Raw genomic sequence first — 27,828 nt, 5'->3', positions numbered from 1 at the left:
TTTCCAGAAGCCTTTTCAATACAGCTTATAGATATTTTCCTTAGCATTATAGCAGCTTGCTCCTCCCCCCCATCATAGGCTGACTTTTGCTTTCAGTCATGACAGCTCAGTGTCTTAAGGGTTTACACCAGGGGTGTCCAAACTACGGCCCGCGGGCCAACTGCGGCCCGCGGTCCAGTTTTTATTGGCCCACGGCAAATTCTGAAAATATTATTGAATATGGCCCACACAAGAAGCTTGAGCTCGACTCTGTTGCACTTCTCAGTTTCAAGACTAGATGGAGCCAGCCACGGAAACAGTGCTTCTCAACCGTTACTAAACAAAAGTAAGCAAAGAAAAACTTTTACCACGAGTCACCATAAATGGCAGCACCCAAAAAACGAAAAATAGCAAGTGAGTGTAGAAGATTTCAAACACGGTGGGAAAATGAATATTTTTTCAAAGAAATCAATGGAAAGTGTGTCTGTTTGATTTGCAATGAAGATGTTGCTGTGATGAAAGACTATAATGTCCGTCGGCACTATGAAACCAAACAGAGCTACACATCGTACACCGGTGCCGAACGAACACAGAAAGTCAAGCAAATGGCAGCTAGCCTGCAAGCTCAACAACAGTTTTTTTCGTGCTAACAAAATACAGGAAAACGCCACAACAGCAAGCTATGAAGTCGCTAAACTTATTGCCCAGCACGACAAACCGTTCTCAGACGGTGGTTTCATAAAGCAGCGCCTCATCAAAGTCACAGAAATAATGTGCCCGGAGAAAGTGCAGGATTTCAACAACGTGAGCTTATCCAGAAATACAGTGGTGCGAAGAATCGAGGACTTGTCAGCTAACTTGAAAGTTCAGCTGAGAGACAAAGCTTGTGCTTTTGATTTTTACTCGATAGCATACGATGAGAGCACAGATGCTACAGACACTGCGCAGCTGTTGATTTTTTTTGCGGGGAGTAGATGATAATTTTTGCTGTACTGAGGAGCTGCTTGATATGATAAGCCTAAAAGGCACAACAGGTAGAGATATTTTTGAAGCTGTGTCAGAGGCCGTTGAAAAGATGGGGCTTAAATGGGACAAGCTCTGTGGAGTAACAACGGATGGAGCTCCGGCCATGACGGGCGATCGTAAAGGAATGGCATCGATGGTGTGCGCCAAGGTAAAAGAGAGCAGAGGTGAGGCTTTTAGGATGCACTGTATAATCCACCAAGAAGCACTGTGTGCCAAGACTGTCCAGCTGGGCGATGTGATGAACACTGTTGTAAAAACTGTCAACATAATTCGAGCTAGAGGACTGTACCACAGAGAATTTCAAGCTTTCCTTTCTGAAGTGGATGCTGAATACGGGGATGTACTCTACCACTCTGAGGTGCGCTGGCTGAGCCGCGGCTATGTGCTGCAGCGGTTTTATTCGATGAGATCAGAAATCAATCAGTTTATGAAAGAAAAGGGCCGACCTCTTCATGAACTGAGTGACCCTCTGTGGCTAGCCGACCTGGCATTTTTAGTTGATCTTACTCATTACTCATTATCTGAATACACTGAACAAGAACCTACAAGGCAAAGAACAGCTGGTGCCACACCTGTATGCGCACATGAAAGCCTTCTGTGTAAAGCTCCGCCTGTTTGAGACGCAACTACGAAGCTTTAATGCTGCACACTTCCCTGCGTGTCTGAAATCAAGTCTGCTTTTCCAAAGGCTGACCTTTCTGCTAAAAAGTAGAAATGTGTGTCTGTGATTGCATCTCTCGTGACAGAATTCAACCAGCGTTTCCAAGATTTTTCTGTCATTGAAAAACAAAATCAAGCTGTTCTCGACCCCCTTCCTGGTGGATGCAGAAGAAGTGGAAGAGAGTCTGCAGTTAGAACTGATTGAAATGCAATGCGATGATTCTCTGAAGAGTCAACATCAGCTTCTCTCCCTCTTTGACTTCTATCAGAGTTTGGATAGTGCCAAGTTTCCTCTGATGAGACGCCACGCAAAAAGAATGATGAGCCTGTTCGGCTCAACATACATCTGTGAACAAGCATTTTCTCTGTTAAATCAGAACAAAAGCAGATTGAGAACCAGAATGGCTCATAGCCATCTCTGAAGTCCTTCGTGTCTCAACCACCAAACTTTCTCCTGACATTTCAGCCATCCTTCAATCCAAAGGACAGCATCACTGCTCCCACTGAGTGCAATGTTCTTCACATTATAGGTGAGTTAGAAATAGACACACTGTTACGACCCCCTGTGCCACCTACAGGCCTGTTCGTTCCAGTGCACGGGCAGTGCAGTTCCAGTTATTAACCTGACTCTTTGCAAACACACACAACTGACATTGTATTTAATTCATGCCACACTTTTTACTTTAATAATAAACAGTTCTTTATTCATTTTAAATTTTAAACCCTAAACTGTTTGTTCGTATTCATGTGTCAATATTTCACCTCTAGTGTGTGGCCCGGCCCTTTATTTATTTTTCTGTATTTGGCCCTCACTAAAAAAAAAAAAAAAGTTTGGACACCCCTGGTTTACACTATATAATTTTCAGTCCAATTTTGCCACCGCATAAAAAAAATAAATAAATAAAATAAATAAATAAAAAATTTTTAAAAAATTTAAAAGGCACATTGAGAGGAGATGGGTGAGCTTTGCCAATATAGGGCAATTGTGACCCAAGCCAGCTGAAAAAGTTCTGCCCGAAATTGTGACTTCAGCAGAAATGCTCATCTAAAAAGACCAACAGGAGAACAGCATGGGAGGACACGAAACTTACAAGACGGCTACAAATAGAGCCGTGGCAATGGCAAAACAAGGGAAAATACTGACTTGCTCACTTGCAAAGCTATCACACATACTAATGGAGAGAAACATTACTTCAAGCTCACTTTGGAAAATAGACATTCCATGTTGTCCATTACCCAGCCACAAACAACTCCCAACATTTGTTTTTGTATCTTTTAGAACTCGTTTTCTCTAGACATAACATTTCCACAGAAGCCCTAAGAGGCCATGATTATTTTTTTTTTTTTCCCCCTCTCTTTTGTCCTGATCTCCACATAAAAAATTGTTCTCTTGCAATCCTGACATAACCAAGTTGCTTTCTCACAATGTAATTTTATCACGAGAAATCTCATGCCTTGGGACTGGTGTTGCATGCACGTTGGCGTCTTGGCCTTCGCCAGGACACTAATGTGGAGGTTTTTAACAAGAAATATTTCGGCTTGAGTGAATCCCTGGGCAAAATAAAAGCGAATTGGTTCATCCATGATACTGCGGGAATGCACTAATTTTTTCGAGAACAATAAAAACAATCATGCATGGTCTCTTAAGGCTTCTGTACATTTCTAACATTATACTGCAGCTTGTTTTTGTTTACATGACCCCGTTTTCTGCACTAGCTCTGCTCATTCAGGCCGAATGTTGACCAGCAGAACGTAATTTTCTTTAATCACATACTAGCCTTAGAGAATCTTAATCGTATAATTGGACATTGAGAACTAGGACAAGATTTTATTTAGTTAAGATCACAATGTAAAACATGCTGTAGTGTTTTCCACTAGAGTTCTAAGTTTTTGCATTTAAAACTGCGGTATCGTTTTTGGTTAAAAACAAACAAAAATCAATTATTGAGCAAGTACAAAAAAAAAAAAAAAAAAAAAAAAAACCTGCATGGCCTTTGACGTCACCACGTCTGTGTGGTTAAGTGACATCTGTAAACAGAAAGAAGAGCCGGCTACTACATCGCGCGCGTGTGTGTGTGTGTGGGGGGGGGGGGGGGGGGGGGGGGGTAAGGGGGTGCTGAGGATGGTGGAGTGTTTGTAGCTTGTCCTTACAAGAGATGCTTAGAGTTTAAACTTGTCATTTAAGATGGCTGCTTTTAATCTGGATCGATCTAAACGCAAATCAACCAATCAAGTTCTAAATGCAGTTTTGTGTTCCAAACAGAGATGGCGATAGACAGGCGGAAGTTCAGGACTGCAGCTTTAAGAAATGGTTGCTAACACACCCTAATGGAACGCTTTATTAAAATGCACCTATTATGGTTTTTAAATGTGCCTAATTTTCTTTTAGAGGTCTCATACAATAGGTTTACATGCAGGTCAAACACTCATTTCCTCAATTTACACTGCAGCATTACCTTTCCCGTGTATACAACAACCATGCATTTGGAACACTTGGTAGAAAATATATACATAAATAATTAAATCATACTTATAGGTTGTGATTCAGAAACACAACATGGTCCAAATAAAGTGGGTCCAGTGCCAACTTTAATGAATAATCGTTTCACAAATCCTGCATTTACTTCAGCTAGATTTGAAAGACAGTTGTCAGTGAAATGACGGAAACACAAACGAAAGTCGGAGTTGAACTGCTGTAGTATCGCTTTAAAATGAATTCCAATCACTGACACTTTACATCCTCATCATTTGGGAGTCCATGCAAAGTGGTTTTGCAGCACAAAAAACATCTGGACATGAACCTAACTCTTTCAGGTTGCAACCTCAACTGTAGTGTCTGAGGGCAAGTCAAATTACAGGTTTGCGAGCAGCCGACGAAGACCAGTGGCGGGTTTTTGTTACAAACCTACATAGGTTTGTACAGCAAGTAAATCTGGAATTACCAACGACTCATCTCAGCTGTTCAGAATCAGTTTCTTCTTTTGGGAGTCAATAACCCCATTTGTCATGTGCTTTGATTTTTGACACTTTGTAGACTTTTTACATTAACAAATAGCTCTATAACACACTACATGAAAGGTAATATCTGAAAAAGCATAACAGGTGCACTTTAAAAGGCATTTGCACTTAACTTGAGGGTACGGTAAAGCTTGTAAATAATAGACTCTGTGCTATCAATTGCAAGTCAAATACTTGCAATGTTGTGCGTTACAAGTGCCTAATTACAGAACAACAAAAATGACAGTGACGAGTGCTCCACTTTCCCAAGCTGACCCCACTCCATCTGTTGAAACTATAAATGCCTCATGAGGAAAAGAGCAACGCTGAGCAGTTGTTACAGCTCCGGTTGGAAGTCATTTTCAGGTATGAAGAACGCAAAGAAGCCGGAGACCACAGCTCTCAATCAAAAGTTGTTGCCCAAGACACTTCAATGACTATAGCAGAGTTTGTATCAATGCATTTAATTAGCTAACCAAACTTCATTACATTATGTTAACGACAATTGTTAAGCTTATTAATAGCTTATGTATGTATAAATTTACCCACACACTCCTGCCACACATGACTGGAGAGGCAAATAGCTGTGCCTACCTCTATTCTCCCTGTGTCCGGCTGGAAGCCCCGTGCGGGATCCTCAGTGGTCACACGGCACTGTATGGCAGAGCCATTGATCTTGATTTTATCCTGCTTCAGACCCAGCTCGGGCAGGCTGCGGCCTTCACACACCCGCAGCTGTGCATGCACCAAATCCACACTGCCATAGAGAGACAGAAAGAGGGAGACACACACACACACACCTGTTATTTCACTTAAAATCTTACTATCTGGTGTCACCTACAAGAAGACTGGTTCTCCCGTTCCCCTTTCTTGAGTCTGGTTCCTCTCAAGGTTTCTTCTTATGGTCTTAAGGAGCTTTTCCTTACCATAATCACCTCTGGCTTGCTCATTAGGGATAAATCTTATGAGCAGCTTTGTGACAATGTCCATTGTTAAAAGAACTATATAAATAAAATGTAATTAACTTAGTCATTTACAAACTACCTTATATATGAAGTCAAAGTTTGGGTGTAATGCGTTACTTAAATTTTTCCTGATAACAGTAATGTAAACGGATTACATTTTAAATTGATGTAATCTGATTACAGTTACTGATGTCATTAACATTACTTGTGTTGCAAATGTATTGTTAAGAAAATATTAAAAGTAAACGCATTTTTAAAATAAATCACGTTTTCCCTGAAGATTTTTTCTTTATAATCATCTAATAATAATTTTCCACTTGGAGCTCATTCGGCACTACATAACTGAACATTAGTAAAAGACGACCGCCTGTAATTTTATATTTTCATTGAACAGGAGACAAATCAGACAGGTTTTACAGGAAAATACGTGGAAATACTCGTGTCTTACTGGCTGACAGTCTCAATTCTGCCTAACCCTAGCTCATAGTCAGTGTGAGGAAAAATGGATATATGCAGATTTTTTTTTTTTTTTATCAATAAAAGGGTTGAAACTGAAACAGTAACATCCTCTGATGCTGAGAAGGAAACCGAGGTGTGTAAATGTCTGCGTTCCAGTTTACATGAACATGATATGAGCAAATCATAAGGAAAAATAACATTTTGCATGGCACTGTAGCAGTTATAGACCCATACAATGATAGCTTAGCTGTGCCTCCCCTTGACTAGCGACACCAAACTAACCTAGTTAGAAAAGTTTTATATTTTAATTGGTCTGGTAGTCCTACAAACAGTGACAACACCCGAGGTAAGTTTTATGGTATATCCAACTTTGTCTGATCATATCATACATTGAGACACACTAAAATTACTGAAAGAATGACAAGTTTCATTTTGTAGTGTATTTTTGTAGGTTTCATAGGATTTGAAAGTAAAGTAATTAGTAATGTAATCAAATTACAATATTAAACTAGTAATTAGTAATCTGTAGTGAATTACTTTGAGTAACTACCAAACACTGGTAGTAATACGAGTAATAATATAGGTAGCTTTATATAGCATGTTTAAAAATTAAAACCTAGGGGAAACTTCAAAAGCAATGCCAAACTAATAGGTTTTAAAGTCTTTTTAAAGTGCTCTATGGCCCGAAGGAAATGCCATAAATACAGAAATCAGACACTTCACACTCCATTTCCTTTCTGGAAATAACTAGGGTGCTGCTGTCAGCATTCTAGATGGCATATACTTAAGAATCATGTCACTTAGATAAAGACATTTGAAAATGCTATGGAGTTTAAGATGTATTCTGAAAGTTAAGAGAAAAAGTTCAAGACTCTTTGGGAAAAGTAGTTAAATGCAGTAGAATTGGAGCAGTTTATTCTAGAGGCGCGCTTTGGGACCAGGATCCTGTGGGAGCTTGTCACAGCAGCGGTGCTTTTTACTTTCATGTAGATGGCTGGCAAATAACATGGAAGTATATAGGGTGCACATTTACTGCTTTTATTTGCTCATATCCAGTATTAATTTTGTCATTCTCCTGCTTGGGGATAATGTTGGCTTAAAATTCCTAATTTGCTTACAATTAAAGAAATATAACCAACATATAAACTAAACAGAACTTGAGCTCATCAGAAAATACTGCTGTCGGGTATAAATAACAGGAAGTGGGTGGGACTGGTCAAACTTTCAGTGGGAATGAGCCGGATTGGCCAACATTTCTTTGAAACCATGATTAAAATAACATGATTGGTGCTCTGGAGTGGCACAACACAAGATTTCCACTTTGCAAGTTTAAATCTGTACGATACACAACCATCTGTGAACAGGAGTTCTAATGAACAAAATCTGCTGTGCTGTCTGGATGGGAGGATTGGCATACGATCTCTCCCCTGTCAATCAGAGCAACGCTAGCCTATCATCAGGACCTGCAAGCTCATGTACAACGGAAGAGAACAGACTGGGTTTTCCTCTGAGTGGGTTACGCTGCCCTGTGATGCAGCATGAGGAACAGTAATAAGCTGCAGGAGCTGGCTTTGTGTCACAGAGGAAACATTTTAACCTTCACCCTCCCGGTTAGTAGCTGTTGTGTGATATGGAAGGCTAGGCAATGGGTGAGAATTGACAGATGACCAAATTGGGGAGAAAATGGGTAAATATTTTTTTTTAATAAAGAGCTTCCATTGTGTATTGTACTTGACACAAAAGCATGTATAATCTTTTCAATGTCTGGAAAACATGCTGTGTATTTTGACGGTACCGGCAGTAAGCCGGGTGAGGTGATGGTAAGCAAGTAAGACAGTAAGAAGTGAGTTTCAGCTGTACACACCAAAAAACAGCACTCAGGAAATGAAATACTACTGAGCAGACCAAAATAAATAAATAAATAAATAAAATAATTTTTTAAAAAATCACTACAGACCACTTCCTCCTCTCACCTATAAGCCTTGTTCAGAAAGCCTATAAGCCTTGTTTTTTTGTTTCCCCCCCCTCAACAACAACCACCTCTAATAAAATATGAGAGCCTGCTCCATTAAAAGCGAGTTTCCAGCATCTTGTTTGGCAAAATTCTCACAATACTGAATAATAATTTAATTTAAAGAACAGTACAATCATGATCGAGTGATGCATGTGATTATAGGATGTGGCTTAACACCAGCTGTACCCGTCATTGCACTGTAATAATCGATGAATTACTGCAGCTTGGAATGGCACTCATTATGATTGAATTTCTTTCGCCTTCTAATGAGATCTCTGAACACAGCATGGAGACATGAGCCACAGCGGTCATTCTGCCAAAGGATCAATCATTTTATGATTGACAGAAGTAATTAAACATTCTCTGGATACCATGAGTGTACAAATGGTTAACAAATTTCAGTTAAAAAGGTGACATCTGCTTGTTCATCCAGATGCCCGAACTGATCATGGCACTTTTTAAAGTTTGTTAGAAATCAATATGGAAAGTATTTGGGGCTAGGATCCACCCCACACACACTTTTCTATTCAATTAGGTCAACTGCCAAGTCCCACCCACCCACCAGCCAACCCTTCCCCATCACACAACAGCTGGGGAGGGTGAAGGCTAACACATGCTTCCTTCAAGACACAAAGCCAGCCAGCCACTTTTTTTTTTTTTTTTTTGCAGAAGTGATATTCCTGCAACATAGCAGCAGTCCTCTTTTGCATACATGAGCTCTTAAATGCCCAAGATTGGCTAGTGTTGCTGTGATTAACAGGGGGAAAGGGAGTATGGCTTCTCTCCACAATTCTGGTCCCTTGGCTCCCATCCACAGATGACTATGGCCTGGGCTAGGATTTCCTAAGGAATGGAAAAAGTAAAAAATTACAAGTTAATGTAAACCCAACACAGTATGTATAGGCCCTATGGCATTCACACATCCTCCAATTCAAATAAATAATTCTGAAATTCTTGTGACATTCACACCAACATTGCGAGTGCTACAGAGAAGGGATGCAGTCAAGCTCCAGTGGCTCCCTATTATACCAGTCTGACAGCCCCGTTCTCTCACTCTACAGCTCCTTTACCTGGCAGAGAAAACCACGGGACCCAAGAGAGACGAGTGAGACTGACAGATCCACAAACAAAGAGGGGAGAAAGAAAAAAAAACAAAACAAAAAACAAACATAATACAGATGCATACAAAGAGACAATGAAAGTGGGATTATAATGTTCACAATTACTGCCTCAGGTTCACACTTTGATACAGACATGGCATCAACGCCAGGATCTGTGCTCACTTCAATAGTCATTTCTAGACTTCAACCTATTTGTTGTAAAGAGCTCCCCAGAGCATCAATGTGGATTTAAGCAAGCAGATCACTATTTTCACCTGATAGAATCCTATAAAACCAGTTAACATATCCCATAAACCAGTAGCTGCAGAAAACAACAAATAGAGAAGACTCATTCAGTGGAAAAATCTGTGATTAGTAATCGTTCTGAATTAGCATATGTCCATGTCCTGATAGTGACGTGACGTATAACTGTTTCAAGCCATTTCATTACGAGTATCCATCAAGCTATCAAGGTGCTATGTTAGAAATCAACTGATGTATGAAAGTAGAGGCCGCAAGGCAGGAAGACAGCTAACTTCTGTTTAAAGCTCACCTACAGACAAAACCAGGGAGACTGACATGGCTTATATACACAGTACTGTGCAAATGCACATGCAAAGAAATGCTGTACAGCAAAGATGCCTTCAAAAATAATGAAATTAAGTGTTACTCCCATTTAAAAAAAAAAAAAAAAAAAAAAAAAAACCACTAAAGAGCAGTAAACAGTAATAAATGCTGTAAAGGCAATATTTGGTGTGACTACCCTTTGCTTTAAAATAAAATATATATATATATTTTTTAAAAAGGCTCTGGTAGAATTAGTGCAGTATTATAAGGAAATGAGCTGTAAGTTTTTGCTTCTTATTTTCGCAGCAATATCCAGTAGCCATCATTATGTTTTTTGGCTGAAAAGTGGTCTCTTACCACTTAATATGCAGCTTTCTTTACTGACAAACATTTTTCTGTAACATTTAATTTAGTGCTGGAAAACTATTTGGAAATCTAAAATGGTTTTTGTACTAACAATGTAAAAGTCAGAAAATAAAAATCTAACCGTTTGTACTAAAAGAAAAACAAGGTGTGTGTGTGTGTTGGGGGGGGGGGGGGGGTAAATAAGACTTTTGCACAGTACTGCACATGTTCAGAATAAGGACAATCCATATTCAACATCAAAACAGAGACATGTACAAGTCTGGGTGGTACATGATACTCAAAACAACAGGATATAAAATGGCATACTAATAAAGAATTAAAACACAGAGCAGGTGAATGTCAGACAGAAAACCAGATGACAGAACAGGAGCAAAGACAAACTGAAAACAAGGCAAAACAGACAAGCACCATTCATCACCATGGGAACAATGAATGGAGACACCCTGACAGTATGACCAACTTGTACAATACATTAACTGATTCTTTTGTCTTTACATTGTTCCTTTGATATTATACAGCTGAAATAATCATAAACCATGATTCATAAGTGTCAAAAACAAGATTTTTTTTTATTTTAAATGTTTTAACATGGATAATGCTACTTTCTACCCAATATTAAAAAGTTATAATTGATCATCATCATGATTTTGTCATCTAATCTAGTTCAATTTGTGGTAAATTTATTGGATCAGAAGCAGCAAATTGTTTCGGCACAATGGTAGGTCATGTCTCCTGCGAGTCCGATGCCTACAGTTTTGGTTCAGATATGATTAGACGTCATCTTGCGGGATTTGATGAAGCCCTGATGTGCTGATCTGTGTTCTGTCCTCAATCCAATATTACAGAAGTCAAAATTGCAAAACTTGTCCCATGTCGTCAGAGTTCACCCTACTCCTTCATAACACGAAGCTATAATTTGATTAGCAATACACTCGAGGAAGGATGCAAAACGCTTCGAGCCGTTTATATTCTGATTACACATAGTTCTCACAAGACAGAAGATAGATAGATAACAGAACAATGTTTAAACAGCTTCAAGGCAAAATTTAACTACTGCATCCTCCATCAACCTTCTTTCTCTGCTAAATGAACAACAAACTACAAGAATGTGTTACTGGGTGTGTGTGTGTGTGTGTGTGTGTGTGTGTGTGTGTGTGTGTGTGTGTGTGTGTGTGTGTGTGCGCGCGTTCATGCCCGGCAGGTTAATGAAAAGGCAGAAAGAGGCAGGAAATAGCGTATCTTAAACAGATAAGACAACAAGAGGAAGCAGAGGAGTTTTTCTTGCTTTCGCAGTTTATCAATAAATCAAGTTATGCTCCACTTTTTCTAGATAGAGTCAACAAATTTTAAGACTCCTTAAATTCACACACAGACCTGTCCTTTTGAAGTGTGTACGAGTTTTTGGTTGTGTAAACAAACATTTCACACCATTAATTCTTAAATATCCTGTGATCGTGAAGTCTCTGGTGTGACTCTTTCACACTTGCACACATTCTTACCCTTATCTACCTTCAACATGAAACCTACTGTGCAATGTATGAAATCATACAGATGTGCTTTCATACCACTTTGTGCCACCTCGGCAGGTGTAAATACATTGTCGAGAGAACTGGAATGGCTACAATGACGCCATCACTCTTAATAACCACGGTGAGCAGAAAAGCATTTAAACATCAAGCCTCGAGGTGGATGGGCTACAACAGCAGACAGCCTCCACCCCTGTCAGCCAAGAACAGAAAGTTGGGGCTACAATAGGCACGGGCTGACCAAAACTAGACAGCTGAAAAGCGGAAAAAGGCCAGTCATACCCACCTCAAGGCTTGATGTCAATTCCTCCATAACCAACAAAATTCCTGAATCATGGTAGCTTTAGATGATACAGACTACTGCAGGTAAAAAGTGGCAGGTAATTTAAAACCATGTAACTATAAACCTCTAGTACCTATAGTACTATAAATGATGTACAGCCTTTAAGATTATGCTAATTACTACAATTCTAAGTGGTGAAAGTGCGCACAGCTCCAGATTCAGTCATGACTGACAAATGCTAGTGCTTTATAAAATGCAAAATCAGTCATTGTTTGTTTGTTTTTTTACTTAAAAAATGCCAACTTCTATGCACTGTGTTTGTCATTACTAAAAAAAAAAAAAAAAAAAAATCTTAAGTGTTTAAAAAAAAATTGAAAAGATGTACAGATGGTACTTTTAGCGAGTCTTTCAAATTATATACACCAATCATTCATAATATTAAAACCACTGACAGGTGAAGTGAAGACCAATGATTCTCTCATTACAGTGGCACCCGTCAAGGGATGGGATATATTAGGCAGCAAGTGAACAGTCAGTTCTTGATGTTGATGTGTTAGAAGCAGCAAAATGGGCAAGTGTAAGGATCTGATTGACTTTGACAAGGACCAAATTGTGATGGCTGAACGACTGGGTCAGAGCATCTCCAGAACAGCAGGTTTTTTGGGGTATTCTCTGGTATGCAGTGGTTAGTACCTACCAAATATGGTCCAAGAAAGGACAACCAGTGAACCAGCAACAGGGTCATGGGCACCCAAGGCTCACTGATGTGAACAGGGAACGAAGGCTAGCCCTCCTGGTCCAATCCCACAGAAGAGCTCCTGTAGCACAACTTGCTGAAAAAGTTAATGATGGCTATGATGGAAAGGGGTCAGAACACAGCACATTTCTGCCTGCTGTGTATGGGGCTGTGTAGCCACAGACTGGTCAGAGTGCCCATGCTGACCCCTGTCCAAGTGGCAAAAGCACTGACAATGGGCACGCGAGGATTAGAAACGGACCATGGAGCAAAGGAAGAAGGTGGTCTAGTCTAATGAATCACGCTTTCTTTTACATCATGTGGACAGCCACCAGGATGCACCTTAAGAAGGTAAGCTTGCAGAGGCAGTGTTCTGTTGGGAAATCTTGGGTCCTGGCATTCACGTGGATGTTACTTTGACACGTACCACCTACCTAAACATTGCTGCAGACCAAGTACACCCCTTCATGTCAACAGTATTCCCTAATGGCAGTGGCCTCGTTCAGCAGGATAATCCACCCTGCCATACTGCAAAAAAAATTGTTCAGGAATGGTTTGAAGAATGTGACAGTTTAAGGTGCTGACCTGACCTCCAAATTCCCTGGGACGTGGGATGACAAAATCTGTGGGATGTGCTGGACAAAAATCCGATCCATAGAGGCCCCACCTCACAACTTACAGAACTTAAAGGATCTGCTGCTAACATCTTGGCGCCAGATACTACAGCACCTTCAGAGGTCTTCTGGAGTCTATGCCTTGATGGGTCAAGAGCTGTTCTTGCAGTGAAAGGGGAACCTAAACAATATTAGACAGGTGGTTTTAATGTTAGGGCTGATCTTTTGGGGGAAGAACAAATCATTTATAGGATAAGACATACTGCAGCTGTATGTAATGGTAGGGTGTTTGAGCACGTAGAGACGAGGCGTTGGGGAAAGTCACAGGTCAAGTGCACATACAGAGGAGGTTAGCATCAAAAAGACACTGATGAACTTGTAATAGGAACAAGGAAAACAAAATGTTTCTTTGCTGCATAAAATAACTTTCATGTTTTAATTAACTGACACTTCCCCCCCCCCCCAAAAAGCCAAACATTCATTTACACATTGTATTTACACCTACAGGTCTTGCACAATGCAAACTCGATCAGACAATGTGTCAAATTATAAATTCTAAAAAACATTTTTAAAAAAAAGAAAAATAAAAATAAAAAGCCACCACCTCATTACACTGCGAGTCTAAATTTACATTCCCACTTTTCTGACAAATGAGAGGTAGAACGTGTCTTACGTGTCTCCATCATCGGGTTTGTGAATTATAGTACAATAGGCTTACTTGAAAATCTGCTTCGCTGCTCGGCACAGGAAAATAAAAAAAATAAAAACTCTGCGTGGTGCCAATTCTTGCGCTTCGGAGATATTGATTTTTATTTGTTCAACATGAATACTTTCATTAACGCAATGTTAAAATCTATTTCATCATCATTCTCATGGGGACACCACAAAGCATATCCCCATTACTGCCGACACCACGGGAATATTTTCAATTTTGTCCTGCAGATAACCGTGGTATTACCACTGTCCCCATCCCTCTACAGCACTCTAAGATAAGGGGTGTAGCTCTGAAACCACTACACCATGTAAAATAAATGAAAAAGCTTGTACATTACAGTGACTAACAGCATGTATATGAGCATCCCCCCCGGTGCATCCTAATGTGAAGAATATATAGTATGTGAAGAGAGGTGACATGTAATACTGTGCTTTAAAAAAAAGAAAAGAAAAGAAAATCCATCTGTAGGACAATCTCTGCATGCTGGGGTTCCCTAGACATACATGCAGAGCTAATAGCACAAAAAAAAAATTACAAGGCCGCCTCCAGGGAAAATAGATCATGTCCCTGCATTCTGCACAGCAGTCTCATGTAGGTGTTAATTTATGTAGCTGTGCAACTGGTTAGACATACCTTGGCTTGCTGTGCATGCAAATCATGCTTTTGCAGACAGAACATACAAACAAACAAACACACACAACTTATTGTCCCTTAGCATTTTAATTTCCAGATCATCCAAGTTTGGCACAAAGCAAACTTTTAAGACCGAGAAGGAAAGGAATGAGGATGCTAAAATAGAAAGGGGAAGACGACAGCAAAACAAAAGTGATTGCAAATCTCAAAGGTGTGAGCAGGAGCAGTGGTGCACGGAACTAGGTGGTGAATACATTCACTCGGATTTTCTATTCCGTTTTAATTGCCAGACAGAGGCACATGTGGTGGCAGAATGAAAAACTAGCATCGGTCTCCACATACAAACACAAAATACAAAAATAAACGGATGAGCTTTTCGCAGCGGTTCTAGACTCATCAGGTCCCCACTTCCCACGTTAAGACTTTTATTTATTTATTTTTATAAAGGATGTCAGACACGGTAACGCGCTCGGAAGTATACAGACGATTGCACTTTTGCTTCCTTGGGCCTTTGGTACACTCGGCACATGTGTCTAATCTCTAGCCATGGGCATATAGCAGAAGACTGGTTCGTTTAAACAGCAGTGTCACCCTCTGTTATTTACCGATCACTGGAGCTGATCTGCCAACAAATGGCAGCTATATCAAACAAGACCCAAGAGCATGTGTATACGTAACAAGGCCAAGCACAAATGAAATCACAACCCAGGAGTGAAGCAGAACTCCTAGGTGGCTAATATGGCAGAAAAAAATATTTCAATGATATAAAATCAGTCACTTGTATTCATGCAATTATCCAATCAGCCAATCATTTATCAGCAGCTCAGTGCATAAGATTATTATGATACAGGTCAAGATATTGAGTTAATGTTTACACCTAAAACCAGAATAGTTGGGGTGTTTGTGCCAGATGGATTTGTTCGATTACTTAAACTGTGATTTTCACACACAGCATTCTCTAAAGCTTTGTTTGCCAGTTTGGTTTTTGGTGTGAAAACAAAAACATCCAGGGAGAGGCAGTTCTGCTGGCACCAATGCCTTGATGATGAGAGACGACATGAGAATGGGCAGACTGGTTCAAGCTGACAGGAAGGTTATGCTAACTCAAATATAACCACTCAACAACCATGGTGAGCAGAAAAGCATCTCCGAATGCACACGTTGAAGCTTGAGACAACAGCAGACCACCATTTTGAGGTTTCCACTCCTGTCAATCTCAAACAAGAATTCAAGGCTACAGTGACCAGACTCACCCAAACTGGACCGTTGAAGCGGTTTTTCCCAATATTTAACTCTACAGCTGAATATTCGCTGCCCGAGTTAAGAAACTGTGGTTATGCGTTAACTCTGGGACAGCACAAGTTACCAAAATTAATCATTCTGCTCGTTGCTCTAAGTATACAAAAAGGTTATGTGAGCAGAGCTCAATTTGGCCAGATATCAGGAGAGTAGTGGCCTGCAGCCATAACACAGATGAAGAGTGGGGATTAACTCAATCACAACAGGTTTAGGTAGAAAAACTCCTATAAATCTTCCTTATCATCAATTCCCTGACCTGCACTTTAAATCTATTCATTACTTACTAGCCTGGTATTCCTTCACCACGATTCTCACTTATTCAACTCCAGACAAAATCATCTACTGGATCCAAAAATTTCTGGGCTCCCATTCAAAATCGAATCAATGTTCTAGTGTAAACGGTTTTGACGTGCTAATGCTTCACTCGGTGCCGTGTAAGACTTTAAGAGCGTCCAGCCATCTGTCTCGTTCAACTTTCTTAGTCCTGCTCTCCGCCTCCCACCTTCATATCCATCTCCCGTCTTAATGTCCTGGTCTAATCTTTCCCTGGCAACAAGCAGTCTGGTACAAACGAGCACCTGCAATTTAGTGGCAACTCTGAGTAATTACAACCCCATTAACAAGGGCACACGAGACAAAAAAAATGCAAAATCTGTAATAATTTTTAAATGTTACAGCATATACACAGACCATGGGGAATGGATACGCTTCTCTCTTCAGATAACTGACGCAGTCTTCTTTAAAACTAGATACCGTATACAGAAAGATTACGCAGAGATAGAGGAGCGGATGAGGGACGGAGACGCGTGAAATACTCCCTGAATGAATTACACAGTCAGAGGTATTACATTAGTGGCACGGCAGGTTAAACACAACGGAAATTTATCTTCTACTGTGCACAAAGACAAATTTGCGGTCTGCAAGCCACCCTGACCTAAAATCTGCTTGCATTATAGACTATTCCATTTGTGTTTAACAGTGCAAAGCACAGTCTCTCTTTCACAATCACTACAGAGTCTTAAGATGTATAGATGTGTGTATAGCGCTCCTGTCTGCAGAATACACACAATTGAAACAAGGAAGTTTAGTAATATCGGTTTTTTTTTTTTTATTCCCAGTATTCATTTAAAAAAAAAAAAAAAAAAAAAATCTCCCATGTGTGTCCTTTAACATGTACATAAAAGTTTTTGTTTTTTTTAAACTAAAACACTACTTATCAAGTCTAACATTTAATAACTTCATTTATTATTGTGTATATGTATATTACTGTGTGTGTGTGTATATAGGTACAGTGGGGGAAAAAAGTATTTGATCAATGTCCTATTTAACTGCTCAGTGTTAATTCTCTTCACATTGGAACTAATATAATTTAGCTGTCGGTTAAAGGGGGCCAAACATTAGTGATCATGCAAAAAAATATTGAAACAGCTTGTAATACCTACTAGAGACATGCAAATATGTTGAAAATAGAAAAGCCGATGGACATGAAGTCGAGACTCGGGATATACATGTTCTTGGTATACTGTGGAAATTCTTTTTAAACCTCTTTCCTGTGTGTGTGTGTGTGTGTGTGTATATATATATGTGTATATACAGTGAGGGGGAAAAAAGTATTTGATCCCCTGCTGATTTTGCACGTTTGCCCACTGACAAAGAAATGATCCGTCTATAACTTTAATGGTAGATTTATTTGAACAGTGAGAGACAGAATAACAACAAGAAAATCCAGAAAAACGCATGTCAAAAATGTTATAAATTGATTTGCATTTTAATGAGGGAAATAAGTATTTGACCCCTCTGCAAAACATGACTTAGTACTTTGTGGCAAAACCCTTGTTGGCAATCACAGAGGTCAGACGTTTCTTGTAGTTGGCCACCAGGTTTACACACATCTCAGGAGGGATTTTGTCCCACTCCTCTTTGCAGATCTTCTCCAAGTCATTAAGGTTTCGAGGCTGACGTTTGACAACTCGAACTTTCAGCTCCCTCCACAGATTTTCTATGGGGTTAAGGTCTGGAGAATGGCTAGGCCACTCCAGGACCTTAATGTGCTTCTTCTTGAGCCACTCCTTTGTTGCCTTGGCCGTGTGTTTTGGGTCATTGTCATGCTGGAATACCCATCCACGACCCATTTTCAATGCCCTGGCTGAGGGAAGGAGGTTCTCACCCAAGATTTGACGGTACATGGCCCCGTCCATCGTCCCTTTGATGCGGTGAAGTTGTCCTGTCCCCTTATCAGAAAAACACCCCCAAAGCATAATGTTTCCACCTCCATGTTTGACGGTGGGGATGGTGTTCTTGGGATCATAGGCAGCATTCCTCCTCCTCCAAACACGGCGAGTTGAGTTGATGCCAAAGAGCTCCATTTTGGTCTCATCTGACCTCAACACTTTCACCCAGTTGTCCTCTGAATCATTCAGATGTTCATAGGCAAACTTCAGATGGGCATGTATATGTGCTTTCTTGAGCAGGGGGACCTTGCGCGCGCTGCAGGATTTCAGTCCTTCACGGCGTAGTGTGTTACCAATTGTTTTCTTGGTGACTATGGTCCCAGCTGCCTTGAGATCATTGACAAGATCCTCCCGTGTAGTTCTGGGCTGATTCCTCACTGTTCTCATGATCACTGCAACTCCACGAGGTGAGATCTTGCATGGAGCCCCAGGCCGAGGGAGATCGACAGTTCTTTTGTGTTTCTTCCATTTGTGAATAATCGCACCAACTGTTGTCACCTTCTCACCAAGCTGCTTGGCAATGGTCTTGTAGCCCATTCCAGACTTGTGTAGGTCCACAACCTTGTCCCTGACATGCTTGGAGAGATCTTTGGTCTTGGCCATGGTGGAGAGTTTGGAATCTGATTGATTGCTTCTGTGGACAGGTGTCTTTTATACAGGTAACAAGCTGAGATTAGGAGCACTCCCTTTAAGAGTGTCCTCCTAATCTCAGCTCGTTACCTGTATAACAGACACCTGGGAGCCAGAAATCTTTCTGATTGAAATCCTTCTCATTAAAATGCAAATCAATTTATAACATTTTTGACATGCGTTTTTCTGGATTTTTTTGTTGTTATTCTGTCTCTCACTGTTCAAATAAATCTACCATTAAAATTATAGAATGATCATTTCTTTGTCAGTGGGCAAACGTACAAAATCAGCAGGGGATCAAATACTTTTTTCCCCTCACTGTATATACACACGTGCCACTTTTCAATATTTCTAATTACAAAGCCATTTATGAAACACACAGCCAGGCCAAAAAAAAAAAAAAAAAAAAAAAAAAAAAGAGCCTATGACTGGATCACTATTGCAGTGATTATGTTCAGCTGGCAACAATTTCTTTAACCTTAACTGATGCAATGTGTAGCTTCTTATTCATTGAACAAGCACATTGTAGCTATTGCTTCTGGAAAATATATTACTGTGATGTTACTGGCCTGCAACATGCCAAAAATTTTTTTGAAATCAGGTTAAGAACTGTGCAGTGCATTATTAAATGCCTGAAACGGTGGTGGCGAACTCAACTTTGTGGAAGAAATGTGGTCTGGAAAAAAATAATTTACTGCCACACTTATTTAAATAAATAAATAAATAAATAAATAAATAAATAAAAAAGAAAATCCAATAATCTAATAGCTAAAGTAAGAGCACTGGGATTGAGAAACAGCTGTATGGTCAGAGGAAAGCCACTTCTTAGTGAGGCTAATCAGGAAAAAAAAATTACTTAAATTTGCATCAAGATTGGACTGTGGAACAAAGGAAAAAGGTCATGTGGTCCAGTCCAGATTTACCCATTTACAAAGCTATACGTGCGTCAGGGTAAAAAGGGAAGCACATGAAGCAATGTACCTGTCACGCATAGTGCCTACTGTACAAGCCTCTGGAGGCAGTGTTATTATCTGGAGTAGCTTCAGTTGGTCAGGTCTAGGCTCAGCAACGTTATACAGCAATAAAATGAACTCAGCCGAGTACCTGAATGCACTCTTTGACCAGGTTATCCAATCAATGGATTTTCTGCTTCTTCCCTGAAAGCACAGGCATATTCCAAGATGACAACGCCAAGACTCATTGGGCTCAAATTGTGAAAGAGTGGTTCAGGGACCATGACGAATAATTTTCACTCATGAACTGGCCACCACAGTGTCCAGACCTTAACCCCATTGAAAGTCCTTGGGATGTGCTGGAGAACAGAATGGTTCGGCTCTACGGTCCTCAACCCAAGATCCCGGCTTAAAATGAACACGATTCAGGATGGAAATAAATGTTGTGAAGTTGCAGAAGCTTGTAGAAACAATGCCATGATGAATGCATGCCATAATCAAAGCTAAAGGTGGTGCAACGAAATATTAGAATGTGCGACTTTTTTGGCCCGCTGGAATATGATAATTAAATATAATTAATAAATCACAACAATAAAGTTACGACGTTGGTTGTTACTTTGCTTGTTAAATATACATTTCAGATTAACGTCTATGGTCCAGGGATTGTTTAAAGTTTGCATCTGAGAGTTCTTGTGTGCGTTAGAGGGTAGATGGCGCTTCAAGCGTGTTACGTACGTTACGCATCTTTAAAACCACTCCAAAAATGGTTTCTGAAAAATGCTGTTGCCAGTTCCACTTTTTCCAAACCAATATTTTTATAGGCCATTCAGTCTTCACTGCTGTTCCTCAGAAGGCCTAGAGAAAGGAAATTTTTTTAACAAACCCAGTCACTGCCAGTTAACAAAGCCACATGTTTCCATCTTCAATGATTATGCACAATAAACAGACAAATGGGAGTTTTAATGAATAAGGAACGTTATCCAATTTTATTTGGCAATTACATTTTGTTCGTAAATCAACAAGGTTTAAATTGATTGATAATCAGAGCATAAAATAAATAAATGCACAGATGCCCATTTCTGAGACATGCCGGTTTTTAAAAGGATCGTATTAAAGCTCCAGGCTCAACCTAGCCGATTTTACCCAGATTATTTTTCAGCAAAGGAGTGTAATGGCTATCGTTCACTGGCATGCAATATAAATGTTTCATATGATTTAAAGAAAATTGATTCTCTCAGGTCCACGTCTACACAGAGTCTGAGAACAGCTATGGAGATCTGGATTATGATTTTGGTAAATAGAAACTCACTTGACGTTCACAAAAAGCTGAATCCCCAGGAAAACCATTTCAAATAGTTATGCCATTAAATAGTTAACTTCCGTTCCGGCACACCGCTGCTTTCATGTTCAGCACAGCAGTTCTGGCCAGCCTTGAATAATTGAAAAGTCAAAATGTGAGGCAGGATTTTTTGCACAAAAATCAACTTCTGATAAAAGTTATATTAGGAATGACTAACACTTAGACTATTTTGTTTTTCAATCGCAGATGCTTTTAATATGACATTTGTCAATCTCCGCTTCTTGAACAACCACTGCTCGTACTGATCACTCCATCCAAATGCAGTTAATGGCATTTTTCTCTTGTTTTGAGGGTATAAACCTGGATTATCACCTACAAATATAGGCACAACTCAGTGCTGATCTGCTGATGAATTGATATTTGCCTTGAGTGTCTGGTTATGCCCGGATGTCTCATTTTATAAGCATGTTCAATTCAATATTTACAATAGTGTGGTTGAATTCTCAAATCAAAAGGTATTGATTTTTCAATAGCAGCAAGGCTCTGACAGTAGATCTGTCTGTAACAGAAGGGACAAGTTTTTTTACTAATACATTAGCATTCCTGTACTACTTGTATAATGAACACCCCGTTGTTTAAATAAGAAGTGTTTAATCGTTGATACAGTGAAGCTTTATGTAAGAACGTGTTTAACGTTTAAACAATGAGTCTCCAGTGTCAGGACTTCGTAATGGTCAGTAAGTTTCCCAACATCTTCAGAAGAGATTTGTTCACGCTTTGCAGTTTCTGTACCGAAATGCCACGTTTTGTTTAATTGAGATTATAAAAATAAATAAATAAATAAAGCTGGTGTCATGTAAGCGATAAACTATTGTCTTAGAGACATTCCATAGTATTAAATGTAAACAAAAGGGTAAAAACATGCAATATGTTGGTCACAATTAAGTTATCTATTGCCATTGTTGGGAAACTGCTGCGTATAAGCGGAACAACAGGGATCGGGCTGGCCGTTAAAAATAAATAAGTACTGCTTTGCATCAGGCAATATCACACCGACATGGTGTGGATTAATTTCGTATGTGATATTCTACACAGACAATTGTTCGTACTGACAGCCAATAAATTTTTTTTTTTTTTTTTTACATGAATACTAAAATGGAAGGCAAAATGTCAGTGAAACAATAACAGCCATAAAACCTGAACACCATTCTAGGTGCTTAAAATACAGAACACTGCCTACTCAGCATATAAACCATGCAGAAAAGAAAAACAGTTTTATTTAGGTGATAAATAAATAAATAAATAAATAAATAAATAAATAAATAAAGCATGTTGGATCAAAATGACCCTTGCATAGCTAGCACTCAAAATTCAGACAAGCCAATTTAGAAAAGAACAATGTTTGGTACACAACAAATGTACCATGTTAAATAGCACACACTGCAGTTATGCACCTGACAGTTCTGCGTTTCAGCTGTCTGGCTCCGTTTCATTTACCCTACTTGCAGCTGATAAACTCCGTCGTCCAACTCATTTTCACCGTCACTTAGCCAGCTGAGGAAAGGACAAGTTTCCAGCTGCCAAGTACTTGATTGGCACATTATGAAATGCGCCAGTAACCGCAAACCAATGCAAACCCAACAGTTCCGAACACAGTTTTCGTCTCTGAAGTACAAAGTGGAGCGTCAGATCATTCATAATAAGCAGCCACATTGGATACACTCTGGTTACATAACTATCTTACCAACCTGTATTACAATACTTGTTTTTTTTGTTTGTTTGTTTGTTTTTATAAATACATTGATAGCTGTAATACTGGAAATAGCAGACTGGCAGAATAGAAAAGAAGAGCAGCTGGGAGAAAATTTAATTTGTATTCAGGGAATAAACACAATGTTTGTTACCAACAGGACGAGCAAACGCAAGATAAATCCACTCCACCTCAAGCTGATTCTGCCATTTAATTTCATTCAAGTGCAGCACTCATGATGGAACAAATCAAGAACATTTCCTCAGTGGGTCAGCACTTGAGCTCGGTGGTGGGTTTTACCATACTGTAGCTCTAAAAAAATAAACTTGTATATTACTCTTTTTTAATCCAAGGCTAAACTAACACTTTAGTAATCTTCCTAATGCATTACTTTGTGCCCTGGAGCATGTGGTGAAAAAATTAAGACCATGTTAGCGTGGGTAGACAGGAATGATCAATAATAAAGACGACATTAGTTATGAGTATGCAGCCTAATGATATAATTTTAAGCATGCTCATATGCACCTGAATCGGATTAGATTAAACTGACTGGGCTGATCCTAAAGCAATGTCTATCCAATTAAAAGAGGATGCTCATCCATTTAGTAGCTCACAGTGGTGTCTGTGACTTCGTAAACAAGTAGAATAGGAAGTTTCTAGGTGAGCAAAAAACTTCAGGTCAGTTTAATAATCGTTTTAATATTTATCAGGAGATGCTTAGAGTAGTCTTTTAGACCAATAGTTGCCACTGCAGGAATGTCGACTGCTGGGTGCGTAGTAAATTAGTTGCGTAAACTCATAGGCTACAGTGGTTCTTAAAAGTTTGGGAAACCTTTAGAATTTTCTGTATTTCTGCACACATGACTGAAACCATCACCAGATTTTCACACAAGTCCTAAATGTAAATAAAGAGAACCCAATTAAACAAATGAGAAATTTATTATAATTTGGTCATTTACTTATGATAAGAAAATGATCCAATATTACATATCTGAGCTGCAAAATTGTGTGAACCTCTATGATTGGCAGTTAATTTGAAGGCAAACTCCTATGCATGAGGTTCAAATACTTTTCCCACTAAGAGATATGTAATATAGGATCATTTTCCTTTAAAAAACCAAGTACAATAAAAGACCAAGTACAATATTTGTCTCGTTTGTTTAACTGGGCTCTCTTTGTCTGTGGACCTGTGTGAAAATCAGATTTTAAGTTATATTTATGCAAAAATACTGAAAATTCTAATGGGTTCCCAAACTTTCAAGAATCACTGTATATCTATACATCACTGTGTGTGTGTGTGTGTGTGTGTGTGTGTGTGTGTGTGTGTGTGTGTGTGTGTGTGTATATATATATATATATATATATATATATATATATATATATATATATATATATAAAAATAAAAACACATACATACAGTGAGGGAAAAAAAGTATTTGATCCCCTGCTGATTTTGTACGTTTGCCCACTGACAAAGAAATGATCAGTCTATAATTTTAATGGTAGTTGTATTTGAACAGTGAGAGACAGAATAACAACAATGTCAAAAATTGTATAAATTAATTTGCATTTTAATGAGGGAAAAAAGTATTTGACCCGCTCTCAATCAGAAAGATTTCTGGCTCCCAGGTGTCTTTTATACAGGTAACGAGCTGAGATTAGGAGCACACTCTTAAAGGGAGTGCTCCTAATATCAGCTTGTTACCTGTATAAAAGACACCTGTCCACAGAAGCAATCAATCAATCAGATTCCAAACTCTCCACCATGGCCAAGACCAAAGATCTCTCCAAGCATGTCAGGGACAAGACTGTAGACCTACACAAGTCTGCAATGGGCTACAAGACCATTGCCAAGCAGCTTGGTGAGAAGGGGACAACAGTTGGTGCGATTATTCGCAAATGGAAGAAGCACAAAAGAACTGTCAATCTCCCTCAGCCTGGGGCTCCATGCAAGATCTCACCTCGTGGAGTTGCATTGATCATGAGAACAGTGAGGAATCAGCCCAGAACTACACGGGAGGATCTTGTCAATGATCTCAAGGCAGCTGGGACCATAGTCACCAAGAAAACAATTGGTAACACACTACGCCATGAAGGACTGAAATCCTGCAGCGCGCGCAAGGTCCGCTGCTCAAGAAAGCACATATACATGCCCGTCTGAAGTTTGCCTATGAACATCTGAATGATTCAGAGGACAACTGGGTGAAAGTGTTGTGGTCAGATGAGACCAAAATGGAGCTCTTTGGCATCAACTCCACTCACCGTGTTTGGAGGAGGAGGAATGCTGCCTATGACCCTGGAACACCATCCCCACCGTCAAACATGGAGGTGGAAACATTATGCTTTGGGGGTGTTTTTCTGATAAGGGGACAGGACAACTTCACCGCATCAAAGGGACGATGGACGGGGCCATGTACCGTCAAATCTTGGGTGAGAACCTCCTTCCCTCAGACAGGGCATTGAAAATGGGTCGTGGATGGATATTCCAGCATGACAGTGACCCAAAACACACGGCCAAGGCAACAAAAGAGTGGCTCAAGAAGAAGCACATTAAGGTCCTGGAGTGACCTAGGCAGTCTCCAGACCTAAATCCCATAGAAAATCTGTGGAGAGAGCTGAAGGTTCGAGTTGCCAAACGTCAGCCTCGAAACCTTAATGATTTGGAGATGATCTGCAAAGAGGAGTGGGACAAAACCCCTCCTGAGATGTGTGCAAACCTGGTGGCCAACTACAAGAAATGTCTGACCTCTGTGATTGCCAACAAGGGTTTTTAAACCAAGTACTAAGTCATGTTTTGCAGAGGGGTCAAATACTTATTTCCCTCATTAAAATGCAAATCAATTTATAACATTTTTGACATGCGTTTTTCTGGATTTTTTTGTTGTTATTCTGTCTCTCACTGTTCAAATAAATCTACCATTAAAGTTATAGACGGATCATTTCTTTGTCAGTGGGCAAACGTGCAAAATCAGCAGGGGATCAAATACTTTTTTCCCCCTCACTGTATATACACATATATATACACACACACACACACACACACACACACAGGAAAGAGGTTTAAAAAGAATTTCCACAGTATACCAAGAACATGTATATCCCGAGTCTCGACTTCATGTCCATCGGCTTTTCTATTTTCAACATATTTGCATGTCTCTAGTAGGTATTACAAGCTGTTTCAATATTTTTTTGCATGATCACTAATGTTTGGCCCCCTTTAACCGACAGCTAAATTATATTAGTTCCAATGTGAAGAGAATTAACACTGAGCAGTTAAATAGGACATTGAGATGTAGATTGAATCAGACTACATTCACAAGTAGACGTTATGATGCATTTGTTGGGGTTTTTTTTTATTTAAAAAAAGTTGCAAGTGTTGAAAATTTGATGTTGTATACAAGGAATAAAACTTCAGGGCATTGGGTTATAGGAAAATCATCAACTTGGTTTTTATTTATCATCTGTTAGGCTTGTGTGTAGCATTTTCTGCCTTGAATCATTCAGAATGAACTGAATGTCTTGCTGTTCCTTTCCCTCAATATAGAAGCAGGTCATTAGAGCACAGCATATGTTCATAATACAAGAATATATCAAGAGAGAAAGGAATAAAGAGGTTTTAGAGCCATAAGAAACTTGTTTTGGACATACCCCAACAGTAAATGTAACTATACTATATAGTAAATGGATGAAAACAATAAAGTAAAATAATTAAAGCTTTGGAAAAATACTGTCGTACAAGAGGAATATGCTTTGGGACGTGCTATTAAAGGAAACTAATCAACGTCTAGGTGGTAACGGTAACCGGTCCTCCTGTCTGTCATCACACCAACCTGTTGATTATTTTCTTACATCACAACACACATTCAGTATAAAATATGATGATCATAAACTCCTTGGTTTGGCTTCAGATTTGTGACTATGCATCAACTGAATACTATGACAGTTAAAAAGAGACAGGTCTTCCTTTTTTAAGATGAGACTTTTTGATGCTCATCTTGTAACCTTAGGCTTCACTTAGAACTGCCTGTCAAAAGAAAAAGGGGAGAAGAAAAAAAGAAGAAAAAAACCCCAGCACACTTGGATACACTTGAGAGGCTTAACAAACATGTCCATGTAGCTTAATATTCATTTGGTAATATAATCTATTAGTTTACCCTTCTCTTTTATGGGCAGGAGGAAGTTGTAAATGCCAGGCTGGATTTGTGACTAATAAAACGTCTGAAATTACACATGCAAACATTTTCCAGGCAGCTCTCATCAGCGCCGGCTGCAAGATGAATACAGCAGTCACGCATATGTAAATGTACCGAACGATGGAGCAACAGGGAGCAGCTGGAGCGACACGATCTGAGAGAGATGTTGGACCTGGCATGCTTAAACAGGTGGAGGCAGTAAAATTAGTTATTGTGAACACATGATGAGAATTTTCTGGGCAGCTGGCATCAACCATTACCGCTCCACTGGCAGAAAGTGACAGAGTGGCCGAGGGTAATTGTTCTTAATTATTATAACCAAATGAAGGTCATACCACAGACGTGGTAACAGCCACAGGGAGAGGAAGAGGAGGCCATAAGCATACAAATACACCTCAGGGTCTGTGCGCAAATCTGATTTCTGAATGCATAGCTGCCATCAGGATGTACCTCTTTTTGTCAACAGTGGGAATGATTTCCAGAATTTCTAAATGTTTAAACCAATGTGATACTTCACATATTTTAACTTTACAGTAGCCCAAAAAAAATTTCATAACTTTTTTCAGTCTTATAACGTTTGACATCAGCAAGGCTAAAGATATGTGGGAGACCTGGCAGGAGAACCAGCCCTGTTAACCCAGCTGCCTCATATTTGCTAGCTATCTAGCTACCTATTGTTCTGATGGTTTAAAAAAATAAAAGTTAAAAAGCTAACCCGATGTTAGATCAATTATAAATACAAATTACAACTAATAAAAAGAGTTACAGCTTTTATGTTGACCATCAGGAACAGCTAACATGTGAGGTAACAATATTGCTTGCTGACACAAAG

The 27,828-nt window shown here is 39.5% G+C and overlaps 1 protein-coding gene across 1 annotated transcript in view; it reads right to left on the bottom strand.

Moving 5' to 3' along the window:
• The window catches only part of pcxa (pyruvate carboxylase a), a 180,021-nt gene that overhangs the window by 103,533 nt on the left and 48,660 nt on the right, over positions 1–27,828 (bottom strand). The window contains exon 9 of the mRNA XM_017492563.3: positions 5,257–5,419. Within this exon, the coding sequence (XP_017348052.2) occupies positions 5,257–5,419 (163 nt within the window). The remainder of the gene's footprint in view (positions 1–5,256; positions 5,420–27,828) is intronic.

Source organism: Ictalurus punctatus, chromosome 18, assembly GCF_001660625.3.
Source record: "Ictalurus punctatus breed USDA103 chromosome 18, Coco_2.0, whole genome shotgun sequence".
NCBI classification, from domain to species: domain Eukaryota; kingdom Metazoa; phylum Chordata; class Actinopteri; order Siluriformes; family Ictaluridae; genus Ictalurus; species Ictalurus punctatus.
This window is presented reverse-complemented; position numbering and strand designations above follow the sequence as displayed.